This window comes from Hyperoodon ampullatus (genome assembly GCF_949752795.1).
Source record: "Hyperoodon ampullatus genome assembly, chromosome: 14".
NCBI classification, from domain to species: Eukaryota; Metazoa; Chordata; class Mammalia; order Artiodactyla; family Ziphiidae; genus Hyperoodon; species Hyperoodon ampullatus.
Genome location: NC_136927.1, coordinates 23299796 through 23313433, shown reverse-complemented (window position 1 = coordinate 23313433; position 13638 = coordinate 23299796). Strand labels below are relative to the sequence as shown.

Sequence of the window (13638 nt, the reverse complement as noted above, 5' to 3'; positions counted from 1 at the left end):
AAGAAGCAGAAGGGGGTACCCCAGGTGATGAAGGGGATGTGGCCTGCAGTGGGGCCAGGCCAGAGCCACACGGCTGCATGGGCACTGCCTATTTGAAGCCGAGGGCCTGCCTGCCTGTGGCTGAGACTGGAGCAAGTTCCTGGGTGATGGCCATGCTCGGAGCCCACTAGGAGACAGAGCCTTCACCCTCTTCACTCTCCATGGGACTGCCTAGAGGCCACCTGCATTCCCCACCACACCGGAGAAGCCCCTCATAGCTGATGCCCTCTTTGCAGACCTGAGCACAAGCAGCACCCCCAAAGAGTAACCTGGAAGATGAGCTATCTCATTAACAATATTGAAAATACCGATTCTTAAAGAAGCAAGAACCATAACAATACCAGGCAACACCTAGCGGTGTTTGCTGTGTAACAAGCACTGCTCTGAGCTTTTTACACACACATACACACACAAACACACAGGTTTACGTTAACCCTTCCCGCACCTTTGATGACGGCAACTACTATTTTCCTTTTCCGGAAGGGGAGCCTGAGGCATAGACAAGCTGAGAGACTTGCCCAGAAAGACCAAGCCTGAACACGGCCAAGCCAGCATTCCAGCTCCAGCTCTTACCTGCTTCATTCAACCAGAATGTTGTTAACCAATAAGAAGTCAGAAATGAAAAAGTAACTTGAGATAAGAATCCCAATAGACAAATTCAAAAGTAAACAAGGGGCTTCCCTGGTGGTGCAGTGGTTGCGAGTCTGCCTGCCGGTGCAGGGGACACAGGTTCGTGCCCTGGTCCGGGGGGATCCCACATGCTGCGGAGCGGCTGGGCCCGTGAGCCATGGCCGCTGAGCCTGTGCTTCCGGAGCCTGTGCTCCGCAACAGGAGAGGCCACAGCAGTGAGAGGCCCACGTACCGCAAAAAAAAAAAAAAAAAAGTAAACAAGACCAAGCTGGGGAAATCTCCAAAGGGGAGTTGGCCAGGGAATGTGGCTCTGGATGCTGCATGGTACACATGGTGGGGTCCCAGGAGCAGAAGACAGTAAGAAGTGGACATTTGGAGAAATCACGACTGCTTTCCCCAGCACTCTCCAGACATGGGCATCAGCCTGGTCTCCACCTCCCTGTGCCCCTTTCTGGATTCTTGGCCCTGGTGCCCCTCAGGTCCCAACCTCTGGCACTGGAGGGGCAGGAGTAGAAAGGATTCCAAGAGTGTCTGGGCCACAGTAAACTCATTTACAGTCTTTATTGTAAAGAAGCTGCAGTTGGAACATGGGACACTGAAAATACACAATCACGGATTGTTCTTTCAGAAGAGGGAGGGAGAGACCCATATATACAAAAATTGTAAACATGTTCACTTAAATATCCACAAATAATTGGTCTATGCTACAATGTACAGGGTTGTCACTCAACTGCAACTCCAGAGGGAGGCGTCTGTCTGTAAAAATGTAATGTGGCAACCGCATTTGGTATTGACAATGTGAAAAGCCAGCTTTGAGCAATGCATGAGTACTCAGCTATGCAAAGGGACCCCCAAGCTTGGGCTGGGCCTTAAAATGGGGTGCAGCGTGGGGAGCTGAGGGACTAGTCCAGGGAGCCGAGGTAAAGGGGTTTGCGGGGAATGGCTGTCTCCAGGGCACGGTGGGAAGGTGAAGCCTCTAGGCCTCTCTCCTCGTGAGGGGTGTGTCCTGCTGGGCACCCAGGTGTCTGGAGCCTCCCTTGGGCAAGGTCTTACTGAAGGGCTGGGAGAGGGCTGATGCCCAGGCCTACAACCATGTTGTGCTTTCCTGGCCAGAGCTGCCCGCACCCCAGCAAGGGCCTGGGCCAAGGCAGGTAAGGGCTGGAGCTGGGGCCACAGAAAAGAGGGGCTACTTGTGGGGAACTACGAGGTGAAACCTGAAGACTTGACCACAATCACAACATCGACAGGGCTGGGCTACTCTAGTGAGCCTGTGAGAGGAAATGGAGGGAGGCTCCAGACAGAGCACGTGGCACTACAGGGTGAACCACCAGGACAGAGCAAGGACCACCACTACCCACAGGGACAGGGGATGGGGAACAGTGGCCACGGGGTGAGGGTGGTGTCCCTTCCCCCAGTCACCCCCAGTCCAGGGAAGCCCCTGCACCTGACCCCAGAGTGTACAGGTGAGCCCTGCCTGGCTGGCTCATGAGGGGAATGGCCCACTGCCTAGGCTGGTCCACTGGAGGCTGAAGGACACGTGCCCAGGGCTGTGCTGTTCTCTCCTCAGGACCTCTGGCCCTGGGCTGGGGACTAAAGGGACCGAAGGAACTTGCGGGGAACAGCCCAGGCACCCTGGAGGCTACCCTCTCTTGGCCCCAGATGGCCCACAGCATCCACACGTTGCTGCTGGGCCAGGAGGACCTGAGGGAGGTCCCAGGAAGCCTTGGATCCTGCATTGGTGGGGCAGCCTTTGTGCCTTGGTCTGGGCCTGCTGGCCACTAGTAGGCAGGAACCTGGTACCCTTTGGGGCTGGTGTCCAGAGTCTCGGTGAAGGGCGGGCTCTGGTAGGTCTCGGTGCCCTCCACACCGCTGCCCACTGGGTAGCCTGGGTAGGTCTGGCCCGCCCCAGCACCCAGCTGTTCGGTGGCAAAGAGCGACATGTCGGTGCCCAGACGGAACCGCTGCAGGGCCTTCACGGTAAGCGCCGCCTGAGGGGGAGTCCGGGGTCAGCCAGGGCCGGCCGACCCTGCCCCAACCCTTACCTGGCCCCAGTCCCTGCCGGCCGCAGGCCGCCAGCCGCACTCACCCAGCTGAGGATGGAGAAGAAGCTGAAGGCGATGGCGGCCCGCGCCGCGTCTCCCGCCTGCGTTGTGCCCGGCCCGGGCGCCGTGCGCTGCCACTGGTTGGTGAGGAAGCAAAAGCCCACGAACCACAGGAAGGACCAGAGCCCTGCGGGCAGGTGGGCGGGCGGGTCAAGGGATGCTGCACCGAGGCGCCCGGCCCAACCCTGCCGGGAAAGAGAATCCGCAGACCGAGGACCCGACCCGTCCCGCCCAGTCCCGCCCAGTCCCGCCCCGCCCCGCCCGGACCTGTCCCCGCCCCAATCGGCTGAGAATCTACGCGCTCCCTCTGGCCCCGCCCCGAAGCCCGCCCTCCCGACTCCGCCCGCCAGAGAAGCCCCGCGCGCTCCCCAGGCCCCGCCCCTCACGGCCCCGCCTACCTGAGAAGCCCAGGTCCAGCAACACCGCACGGCGACGGTCGCGGACGCTGCTGATCTGCTGGAAGCGCACGTCGAGCAGCAGGAACGCGGCGCAGGCGAGGAAGGCCCCAAGACCGAGCGCGACGCCGAAGCGGCAGGCACCCGCGTTGCCGTTGAAGACGCAGCGCAGCTCCGGGCCGCTGTCGGCGTTCACGTAGCCCTCGTTGACTATGGGCCCGAAGACGGCGATGGAGAACACCTGTGGGCGGCGGGAGCGCTCAGGGCCCTGCGATGGCCCCTTCCTGGTCGAGGCCCGAGGTCTCCTAGCCCACCGTGAGTGCCCATGCCCTCGGGAGTGTCCCTGCATTCCCCTGCAGCACAGGATCTATCTCTGGGTGGGGGTCTTCGGGGACCTCCTCCCTTAATATCTACCTCAAGTTTAGTAAGTATGGACAAAACATACCATTTAGTGAGCATCAACTGTGCCCAGGCACTGTGCTTAAAATGGCTACATGTGTTTGCTCATGGAATCCCTCCAAACAACCACAAGAGTGCCACTGCTCTTATCCTCTTTGTAGATGGGGAAATCGGGGCTCCAACAAGTGAAGTGCCTTGTGGAGGGTTGCATGGTTGATAAGAGCCAGGGCTGACATTCAAGCTGGGTCTTCTGTACCTTGTGGAGCCCGTAGTGTCCCCCATGGCCCACTCCAGAGTGTGGGAACAGGAGCTTTCACCTGGACCAGTGATCCCCAGGCTTGAGTCAGCAGGGCTAGGGGAAGTAGATGTGGAGTCAGGCGAGAAGGGCGGGAGCATGGGGGAGGGCGGGCAGCAGAAGGACAGCTGCACAGAGCTGTCAGCCAGGACCTGAGTGGAACCCACCCTCAGCATTTGGGAGCTGTGCAGCCTCGTTTGCTAGCATGCTAAATGTAGCAGGCACAACTCATGGGGTGCTGGGGACAGGAATAATGCCCACCCAGCGTCCTGCACTTTGTGGGCACTCCAGGGATGATGGCCCCACATGACTGTGGCTAATTAACACCATCCATACGTGCTTGGGCTTAAAAGGCGATACCGCTGACCTCTGGGGTTCAGTCAAACCTCAGTGCCCTGTGCCCACGAGGGCTGGAAGGCAAAGGAGTGGACCATAGCCCTTTTAAACCAGAAGCTGCTCTTTGAGCTCTGGGCAGCCCTATATTTCTAAAAAAAATACCTCTAATTTCAACTTTATTTCTCTCATTTCCAGCCCCAGCTCCTAAAGACTTAGTCAAGAGTGAAACCAAGGTGGAAGATATGGACACGTACCCACAGATTGGTCCACAAGTCAGGTCAGAGCTGGGACCAGAACGTAGGGTCCCTACTTCCTGGTCTGGCCAGAGTCACTCCACCCAAGGGCCCCTGCCCCACCCTGGGCAGCGCCTTCCGGGAACACAGGTGAGTACGTGCCTGTGCCACCACCAGCCACCACCAGGTGGACAAAACCCAGAACTCAGCATTCCACCTTCCATCTCTCCTGCCTGGAGGAATGGGAAGGAGGAGCAGGCCACTGGGCCTAAGGTTGCCCCAGTAGGCTAGGCTTCCTCTAAATCGGCCCCTCCCACACCACCTCCAGGAAGCCTTCCCAGTGTAGAGCCCCTTCCAGCTGCCCCACTCAGAGGAATCCCAGAGCACACCCCCCAACTCACAGTTGCAACTGGGGGGCCTGGGAATGGCCAGCTCCCTTCGAAGGAGCCGGGAGGATTTGCGTGCAGAAGTAGGGGGGAGGCTCTGCCTGATTCTCTTGGCTCCAGTACCCCTTACTCGTGCTGAGGCTGAGCGCTCAAGCCCCTCCGCGAATCCCGCCCCCACCCCTGCCCGCTTCCAGGGTGTAAGCACATGAAAAACCGAGCGAGGGCTGAGGAAGGGGATTGAGTTAGACCTAAGGAAGAATTGGGAGGTGGGTGCGGCGGGCGGTGACCTCTCAAGGTACCCGGCTGTCGCCGCCGGCCCCTCCCCCGCCCGCAGGTGGGCGCGCCCTGCCCGGTGACGTCACCCCAACCTGCGGCCGGCGGGGGAGGGGCCGGCAAGGATGAGGATGGGGGCGAGGGGCAGGTGATAGGGATGAGGGAGGCGAGGCGAAGTGGGACGGGGTATCGGGGCGGGGCTTGGGCCGGGGCCACTCACCCAGGACGCGATCCGCAGCAAGGTCTGGGGCCGCCGCGCGAAGCTCACAGGGTCCAGGGCAGCCCCTGCGCGTCCCGCGCCGAACGAGGCTCCCTCCATGGCCAGCCCAGGCGGGCCGCGTACCCCGGGCACCCTCTGTCCTTCTGTCCGTCGGGCCGACCCCGCCCGAGGCCGCCCGGGGCTGCTGCCGATGCTGCCGCTGCTGCCAGTGCTGCCGCAGCCGTCGCCACCTTCCGGGAGTGCGCGGCGGGGGCGCGCGGGGCGGGACCGAGCCTACACCCCTCCCTCTGGTCCACGCGCGCAGGGCTGGAGCCCTCACCTCCCTCCACCTTGCCCACCTTCCACCCCACCCCACCCACTCTCACCGCAGGACCAGGGTCCGAGATGGAGACCATCCGCCAGGTCCCCATCAGGAGGCGGGGTCAAGGGGCTGAGTCCCCCACGTCCACTCACAAGTAGTCAGGAGTCAGCAGGGCAGGTGGACACTGGGCTCAGCCTTTGCCGTAGCCACGTGGGTGGACAGACCGACATGACCCCACTTCTCTGTACAGGGCCCTTTCCTGAGTGCCTAAGGAGGTAACAAGTCCAAGGGCTCCAGCATCTCCCCCAGCCCTCAGGGAAAGGGAACCCAGCTTCCTGCCTCTGGTCCCCATAGACCAGAGGGAGGTTACTGGGGCCTTTCCCATGACTTCCCACTGCACCCTAGCTTCTCCTTCACACTCTGTCCTCCCTAACAGGGAGAGAGGATGGCCTCTGCCCTCAGGGGCACTTGTCCAGGCAGGCAGAGCCCAGAGGCACACATGGGTGGGAGTTGGGGCATCTCTACTCTTTTCCTCTGGCTGGATGTTGTCATTCCGAGGGCGCTCACTGAGCCCTGCACACTCCTGGGTCTCCCCAACTGACTTTCAGGTGACATATTTAGTTTTGGGCCAAGGAGTGGGGAGAAGCGTCAGAGATGGGGAGTTGAAAGAGTGGGTACCTAGCTTCCCAGCACCCCCGCTGGGTCTTTGCCACAGATGGCCCAGCCCCAGGTTAGACAAGGTCCCTTCCTGCATGTTCCTTCCAGGCCAGCCTGGCAGGGGCCCAGATGACTCCTGTTTCTGTCTAGGACATTGAGGAAAGTCTGCATTTGTTGAGCATTTACAGTGCCAGGTGTTTCACTGTGACCTGTGGAGGCAGGGACTGTTTTACTGCCATTCTTCAGATGGTAAATAGGCAAGTGGGAATTCCCTGGTGGTCCAGTGGTTAGGACTCATGCTTTCACTGCGGAGGGCCCGGGTTTGATCCGTGGTTGGGTAACTAGGATCCTGCAAGCTGCACAGCTGGCCAAATTAAAAAAAAAAAAAGGGCTCCCCCCTGGCGCAATGGTTAAGAATCCGCCTGCCAATGCAGGGGTCATGGGTTCAAGCCCTGGTCTGGGAAGATCCCACATGCCGCAGAGCAACTAAGCCCATGAGCCACAACTACTGAAGCCTGCGTGCCTAGAGCCCATGCTCCACAACAAGAGAAGCCACTGCAATGAGAAGCCCACGCACTGCAATGAAAAATAGCCCCTGCTCACCACAACTAAAAGAAAGCCCGCGTGCAGCAACGAGTACCCAATGCAGCCATAAATAAATAAATAAATTCCTTCATCACATTTAGAAAGTGAAGAGCTGGGATTCAAATCCAGATCCCTACTGTGCCAGGGCAGGTGTGGCCAGAAGTGCTACCCACTAGTTGACTCCATGACACTGCATCCAATCCTATCACCTCTCCCCTGTCAGTGACAGTTTCCTCTCTGTCTCATGCACCATTCATTTCCCCCTTTTACTTGATCATTTACATCAGTGCCTAAACCTGCTCCATTCCTGAGCCCACTTCCCCTCCAGCTGTCACTGCTCCCTTTAGTCCCAGGGGCAATGCAGGCACTGCCATCCTGTCCCCATCCTCCTAGGAACACTTCTGATGTCACCCTCTCCTTGTGTTCCTCCTACTTCATGGGCCCTTTCTTGTTATCTCTTTCTGGTTCCCTCCTCTTGTTCCATCTGTGACCTTTGAGCCTTAAGGGTCCCAGGGCATGGTCCTGGGGCTCTTCTCCCTGCTCTATGCTCACTGCCTTGGTCTCCATGCTAACAGCTTGAGCCAGAATTTTCCCTTGAACTAGAGTCCCACTCATCTTAGTCTGGAAAACAGAATCTGTGGCAAAGTTAAAGAGTTTTATTGGGAGGTGAAACTTTGGGGAAGCCAGAGTTAGGGAAAAAGGAAAGTGAGGCAGGGAAGGAGGGAGAGCAAACATTGACGGCGTGCTCCTGAGCTGACCACAGCTTTGCTGGCTCCCAGCGCACAGGTGACTCGGGAAAGGCCAGAGACAAGCCCTGTGCTGGGGACGTCCATCTGTAGGAGGAAAGAGCAGTGACTTCTCTGCTGGTTGCTCCCTGCCTCCTATTTCTTTGTCACCTGGCCCCTTGGGCAGCCCCTGAGGAAGCCAGCACCCCCGTGGGGCCAGTGGGGTAAAGACGCCGAGGAGGCTGTGCCAAAGGTTGGCCCCTGCCCAGGGAGGAGCCGAGACACCATGGGTAGAGGTGAGAGCTGCAGGACCACAGGGGTATGGCGCACTGTTGCTGGGCCATTCCAGCTAGGAGCCAATGCCTGGGAGCAGGTGTGGCTGAGAGGGTATGTGAAGGCCCAAAAGCTGGGTCCAGGTCACCCCCAAACCCGCTCCACTCACAGCCTTCCGCATCTCACTGATAACACTGGGCAACTCCCTCCTTCCAGTGGCCAGAACCCCACAGCCACCTTGGGCTCCACCTTCAGAGTGTATCCGGTGAGGCCTCCCACTCATCCTGGGGCAAGCTTCCCTCTCGGCTGCCACAGGGGTGCCTGCCCCCCCCTCCTTTCGCCCACGCTTGCCTCATTCCAGCTCAGCAGCCAGAGGGACCTTTCAAAAGTCACATTTTGCCGTTCCTCTGCTCCAAACCCTCCACTGTGTTCCATGGGAGCTGGGTGTTAAAACCACATCCTTGCTGGGGCCTTGAGGACCTCCTGTCATGTGACCTCCCCTCACCTCTCTGATCCTCCCTTGGCTCCAGCAACTCAGCCTCTTTGGTGTTCCTGGAACATCCTGGCCCACCCTTGCCTTGGAACTGCTCCCTCTTCCTAAGGAGCCAGAACCCAGATAGGAGGAAGCAGGAGACCACAGAGGGACGAGGGCAGGCCCTGTCCATCGTTGCAAATCCCAGCACAAAACACACTGAGGCCAGGTCTTCAGGCATTTCTCCAGCATTTTATTTTTGGTCTCAAGCTCCACGGAGCCTCCTCTGACAGGCCTGGGACGGCTCTGCAAGGCCATGTGCCAGACGGAAGGCGCACAGCAGAGTTCAGCCCCCAGGCCTCTTTCCTGAAGTGCAAATGGCACACAGCCTCTGGGGCTACCGTCCCTGTTGTACCACTAGCTGTCCCTAGCTACAAGGTGGGGAGACAGTGGCCTGGCCCGGAGGGGCGAGACAGGGGAGCCCAGCCAGGCCTGTCACCTTCCTGTGCGAGGAAGTAGGCAGCAGGGTGTCGAGTGGACGGGAGGCCAAATCCTGAGGAAGGGATAGACTAGGCTGCTCCTGCCTCCTTCACCTGTAGCACCACAGGGCGCGGGTTGAGGAGGAGGCCATCGGGGTGCCTGCAACGGGTACCCCCACTTACACTCCGAACCTGAGAGGGAAAGGGCTCCATGGGTAGCGTCTGGGGACTACCCAACTGAGACAAGGCAGGCTCTGGCTCTGACGCACACTTTAATAAGCCTCACCCTCTCTGGCCAGGCCGCCCACAGGCTCTGGCTGCCCTCTAGTCACAGGAGCCGTCCTTCCAGCCGTCGCGCCAGCGCTCGTCCACCAGCGAGCAGTTGAAGTCCGGCTTGCCTAGCTTGCGGTTCACCTCGTTGTGCAGGCGGCATAGCCACTGGGTGAAGTAGGCCCGAGTGCGAGTGTCTGGCTGGTTCCTGCATATCCTGCGTGGGGGAGGAGGAGGGCAGCCAGTGCTCCCACTGTCCCCGCCCCACCAGCTCCTTGCCTGCTCAATTCAGGGAGGAGAGCTGGGGCACTGCTGTGAGCTACACCCAGAAGTGCCCTCATGCTCTGAATTCCCAGAAGGGGGCAGACCCTGCAGCAGCAAGGCCTGGTGGACTCTTAAGCCTGCTCAAACCCTCACCTCGGGAGCTTTGCAAACCCTGGCAAGAGCCCTGGGCAAGACACTGAGGCAGAGGCCTCAACTTTACAACCTGGTAACAATCAGGAATCCTCACCCCAGCGTCCCTGGCCCCAGGCAGTGTGTGGAAGGGGTGGGGTTGGCATAAAGGCAAAACTGAAAACCGGATCTGTTTCTTAGCACCTGTGGCCCTGCTGCATCAGCTCAGCAAGAGACCTTGTTCTAAATGCCCAGGCTTCAAACAGCAAGGGCTGCCCTGCCCCCCACATCCAGCCCAGAAACGCCATGGGTGCCAAACAACAGTTCTTGGGCTCCCCAGTGAAGAAAAGGTGGCTCCTGGAAGCAACAGCAGTGAGTTCCCAAGGTCTTGAAATTGGCAGTCCTGCTCCAGAAGTTAGGCAAAGTGGAGTCCTCTGAAACCTGCCAGAGCCTCCATCAGTGCTTAGCAAGGGATCTCATGAGGGAAGCCCTCCCCGGGAGCCTTGTGGCTGCAGAAAGAAGCAGTACCCAGCAGCAGCCCCAGACAGCCTGGCCTTTGAGGAGAAAGAAGATGGCTCAGATGATCCAATCCCTTCTCTGTTAGTGGTCCTTGCTCTCAGCAACCCTCTGCCACCTCTGCATCTTATTTCTCTAGGCTCCCCTTCATGACATCAACCAGGGGCCCCAGGCCCAGGCTCCAGGTGGGATGCTCTGCTGCCTGCAGACTGTGTAGACACAACTTACCTTTTCCTTATGTCTTCAGCACACTCCTCACAAGGGTAAAACTTGGAAAATAAATGTATGAACTGAGCCATATCTTGCTGCTGTTCTGGGGTGGGCAGGTCGGGATAGTAGGCTGCCAGGCTGTGGAGGACAGCCCAGCTGTGGCGGCCCAGTTCCTCGCGATCCGGAGGACAATCTTCCCTAAACTTGCTGTCCCGCTGCGGAAGAAGGCCGACCAAGGGTCAGTTCGGTTTTCCCCAACCAGAAACCTACAAAGCTCCCCTTTTCCCCCCACCAGCCGGAGGCCCGCTGACTGGAGACATAAGTCCTGAGGCCGATCCAGCCCACATGTGGCTAAGAGCCGAAAGGCCAGGGCTACCTTGGGGGCAAGATTCAGGAACAGCCAAACCCGGGGGGCAAAGTCTCTCAGGCTTAGGGCCTGTGGGAACGCTCGGCCTGGGCCTTGGAAAGTCTGCCTGGGGTGCTTGAGAACAAGGTGTGGGGGCCGGGGCTAGGAGTCAGCAGGGCTCGCGGGCCTGTGAGGGGAGGTGGCGCCCCCCTGCATCTGCACCTTCTGCTGTGTCCGCATCCACGACTTGAAGTCCACGCAGGCCCGGCAGGGCCGCCCCCGGGAGGCGTCCACAGCGACCTGAGAATCGGAGGCCGGCGCCTGGGTTGGCGTCCGGGCCGAAGCGGCGGAATCTCTCCGCCCCGCGCCCCGGCCGCGCGCGTCCGTCACCAGGTCGTCCATCACCTCGGAGCGCGCGCCGCCGGGCAGAAAGGAGAAGAGGTTCCCACCACCGAAACTCCCCCGCTCGCCGGGGGCCGCCATGTTGCCCGCGCAATGCCTGCCGGGCCAGGTCGGCCTCCAGATGGGCTTCCAAGTCGGCCTCCAGGCCAGCGCGCGCGCCACCGCCAGGGCGCGGCCACAGAAGCCGGGCGCGCGCGCCGTGGGCGCGGGCGCTGGCCGGAGCCGGAGCCGGAGCCGGAGCCGGGGCCGGGGGTGGGGGCGGGGCCTGGGGCTGTGTCCCGCATGGAGGCGGGGCTGGGGGCCTTGGTCTGCGCCCTGGAAGCGGCAGAGCCAGAGACAGGGGTCCGGGCTAAGGACGCGCCAGAGGCCCGGGCCGGGGTGCACGCGGAACCGGAGGCCCGAGTCCTGGCCGCGCCCCTGGGCCTCGTTCCACGGCCCGTGCCCGACCTGCGTCGTCCGTGGCTACGCTCCCGCCTCCTCCACTGGAAGAGCAGCGTGTTGTGGAAACGCGCCCTGGCCGTGCTGTTGGTGCCGGGGGTCCAGGGGATCCACCTTGGCGACCGGCGCCATGGCAACGGGCGCCTGGCAACGCGGGGCGGGGCCGTGCCTGCAAAGGAGGAGGTGCGTCTCTGGGCTCCCGCGAGTACCGAGCAGCCCCTCTCCCCCACCCCCCGCCCCGAATCCTACAGCCTACTTGAAGAGGTTAAACCCACGTCGTGAGTGGCCTCAGGGATACCTCTGCTTCCATATGTACATTAATTCATTCTGCAAATATTTGTATAGTGCCTAATCTGTTCTAAGCACTGTTCTAGGCACTGGTCTGTGCAAGGAGCAAGATTCGTCCGTCCCTGACCTCCTCAGCTCATAGTCCAGTGGTCAAGACGGAAAAAACAAAACCAACCAAACAAAAAAGAGTCACACTAATAAATGTTCAGGTACAAACTGTGATGGGGGCCATGAAGAGGGCGTGGTAAATCTGGGAGGCCTCCTTGAAGAGGTGACCCTTAGGCAGTGGCCTGAAGGATGAGGAATCAACTAAGGAGGGCAGTCGAGGCCAAGGCAGGAGGGAGGAGGATCTTGGCTTCTTGCATGGGCAGAAAGGCCAGTGGGACAGGACCCGGGAAGGGTGGTGGGAGGAGAGATCCAGAGGTGGCCAGGGACCTACCAAGGACATCATCAACTGCCATGGCAGCTGGGAATTTATTCTGAGGACCCTGGGAAGGTGCTGGGAAGTTTTGGGCAGGAAACCCTGGCCTGATCCCATTTCTGTTTTGCAAATTCCTCTGAAGAGTGGATTTCATGGGAGCAAGTGAGGAGCACAGGCTTTGGGGGAGGATGGGGCTGTTGGTAGTTGTCCAGGTGAGAGATGAGGGTAGGGGGTGTCGAGAAAGAAAGAGTGGAAAGGATCTAGGTTGCTGGGGGTGTAGAGCAGGGGCTCTCAGTTGGCATAGGGAGAGGCCTCAGCGTCTTTCTAGGTCCCTGGCTGTGAGTAAGCTGGCCCTTCTCCCACTTCTCTCCTCTGTCTTCCAAGGGAGCAGGATCTGTCCCACCCTGTACCCTACCAGGCCAGTGGCCCCCACTGAGATTGGCAAGGTGACAGCTGGGCTGAAGGCACTTTGCAAAAATTAGGCCCCTAGGTCCACAGGTGTTCATTGCCTGGGCCAAGACTAGGGAAGGTTTGAAGGTTTCAGAGAGAGCCACTGGTTGGACAGATACACAAAGGCCTTTTGTCAAGGCCAGAGTGGTTTCCTGGAGGGATGCCATAGAGGCTGACCCCTCCCTCGAGGGCTTGGGGTAGAGGGAGTCTCAACACAGAGCTGGTGGCTCCAACAGGGGGAAGAACCACTGTGTGCCAGGGTTGGATGGGGCTCCAAAAATCTCCCCTATAAGGAAGCAGTCCAGAGATGTGGGGCACCTGGGCACACCATCTGTCTGGGGATTCTAGGGCCTTCCCTTCACCACCCCAGTTAGTGGGGGGATGGTGACTCCTGATCTCAGAGGCTGTGTTTGCAGCAAACTATGATAAATCATGAATTCAGAGATGGCTCTCAAAGCAGTCCTAGTCACCACCTCCCCCATCCCCCAAGCGCTGGTGACTAGAGATGGACCCTCTTCATCCTGCCCCAAGTCTCTCCACCACAGGGGAACCTATGGGGTAAAACTGTGACATCTGCCTCTCCCCAACACATAAAGAAAAAAACCCTGACAATTAATATCCATTTAACACAAATTTCCTACTCTGTGATTTGGGGACATTACGGAGACCTTCCCTCCAGTGTGAGGATTAAGCCAAACAAAGCACTTAACGCCTTTAACACTGGGTCACTGGTTCCTGATGACGACTGCAGTTAGCTCCCCAGGGAGTTCAAAGACAGAGCCAAAGGGCACACCTGGCAGGCTGCTCTGACCCGATCTCAGTCCACACAGAGTGTGGGAGAGCTGGGAGGTGTGGCCAGGCTTGGCGGCACTTTGATGGCTCTTCCTTCTCCTCCTCCTCCACCCATGGCCAGACTCCAGCAGGAGGGCCTCAGGCCGCAGTCCCAGCCCCAGCCGCTCCACTCTTTCTTTGCTTCTCCTCCCACCCATGGAGCCCTGTGCTCCTGCCCCTCTACAGGCTAGGGGTGCGGTGAGGAAGCTGTGAAGGACCCAGTCACGGGCAGGGAAGTGCAGCAAGGACCTGGCAGGTCTGGGGCATCGCCAG

At 59.6% G+C, this 13638-nt stretch overlaps 2 protein-coding genes across 3 annotated transcripts; both read right to left on the bottom strand.

Annotated features, from left to right (window-relative positions):
• Positions 1-2447: 2447 nt before the first annotated feature.
• SYNGR3 (synaptogyrin 3) lies at positions 2448-5407 on the bottom strand (the record flags this gene model as incomplete). The annotated part of the gene is made up of 4 exons (XM_079719360.1): positions 2448-2657; positions 2756-2898; positions 3170-3407; positions 5309-5407. 4 exons carry the CDS (start codon positions 5405-5407, stop codon positions 2448-2450), a joined length of 690 nt encoding a protein of 229 aa, XP_079575486.1.
• A 2265-nt stretch (positions 5408-7672) lies between these two features.
• On the bottom strand, positions 7673-11018 carry GFER (growth factor, augmenter of liver regeneration; the record flags this gene model as incomplete). 2 transcript variants are annotated; one of them, XM_079719153.1, is made up of 4 exons in its annotated part: positions 7673-7684; positions 9087-9287; positions 10208-10404; positions 10758-11018. In XM_079719153.1, the coding sequence occupies 3 exons, from the start codon at positions 11016-11018 to the stop codon at positions 9125-9127; spliced, it is 621 nt and encodes a 206-aa protein (XP_079575279.1). In that variant the 3' UTR covers positions 7673-7684; positions 9087-9124. The 2 variants fall into 2 exon arrangements, with proteins under 2 accessions (XP_079575279.1, XP_079575278.1); XM_079719152.1 differs by lacking the exon at positions 7673-7684 and having other exon boundaries at positions 9062-9287.
• Between the last annotated feature and the right edge of the window lie 2620 nt (positions 11019-13638).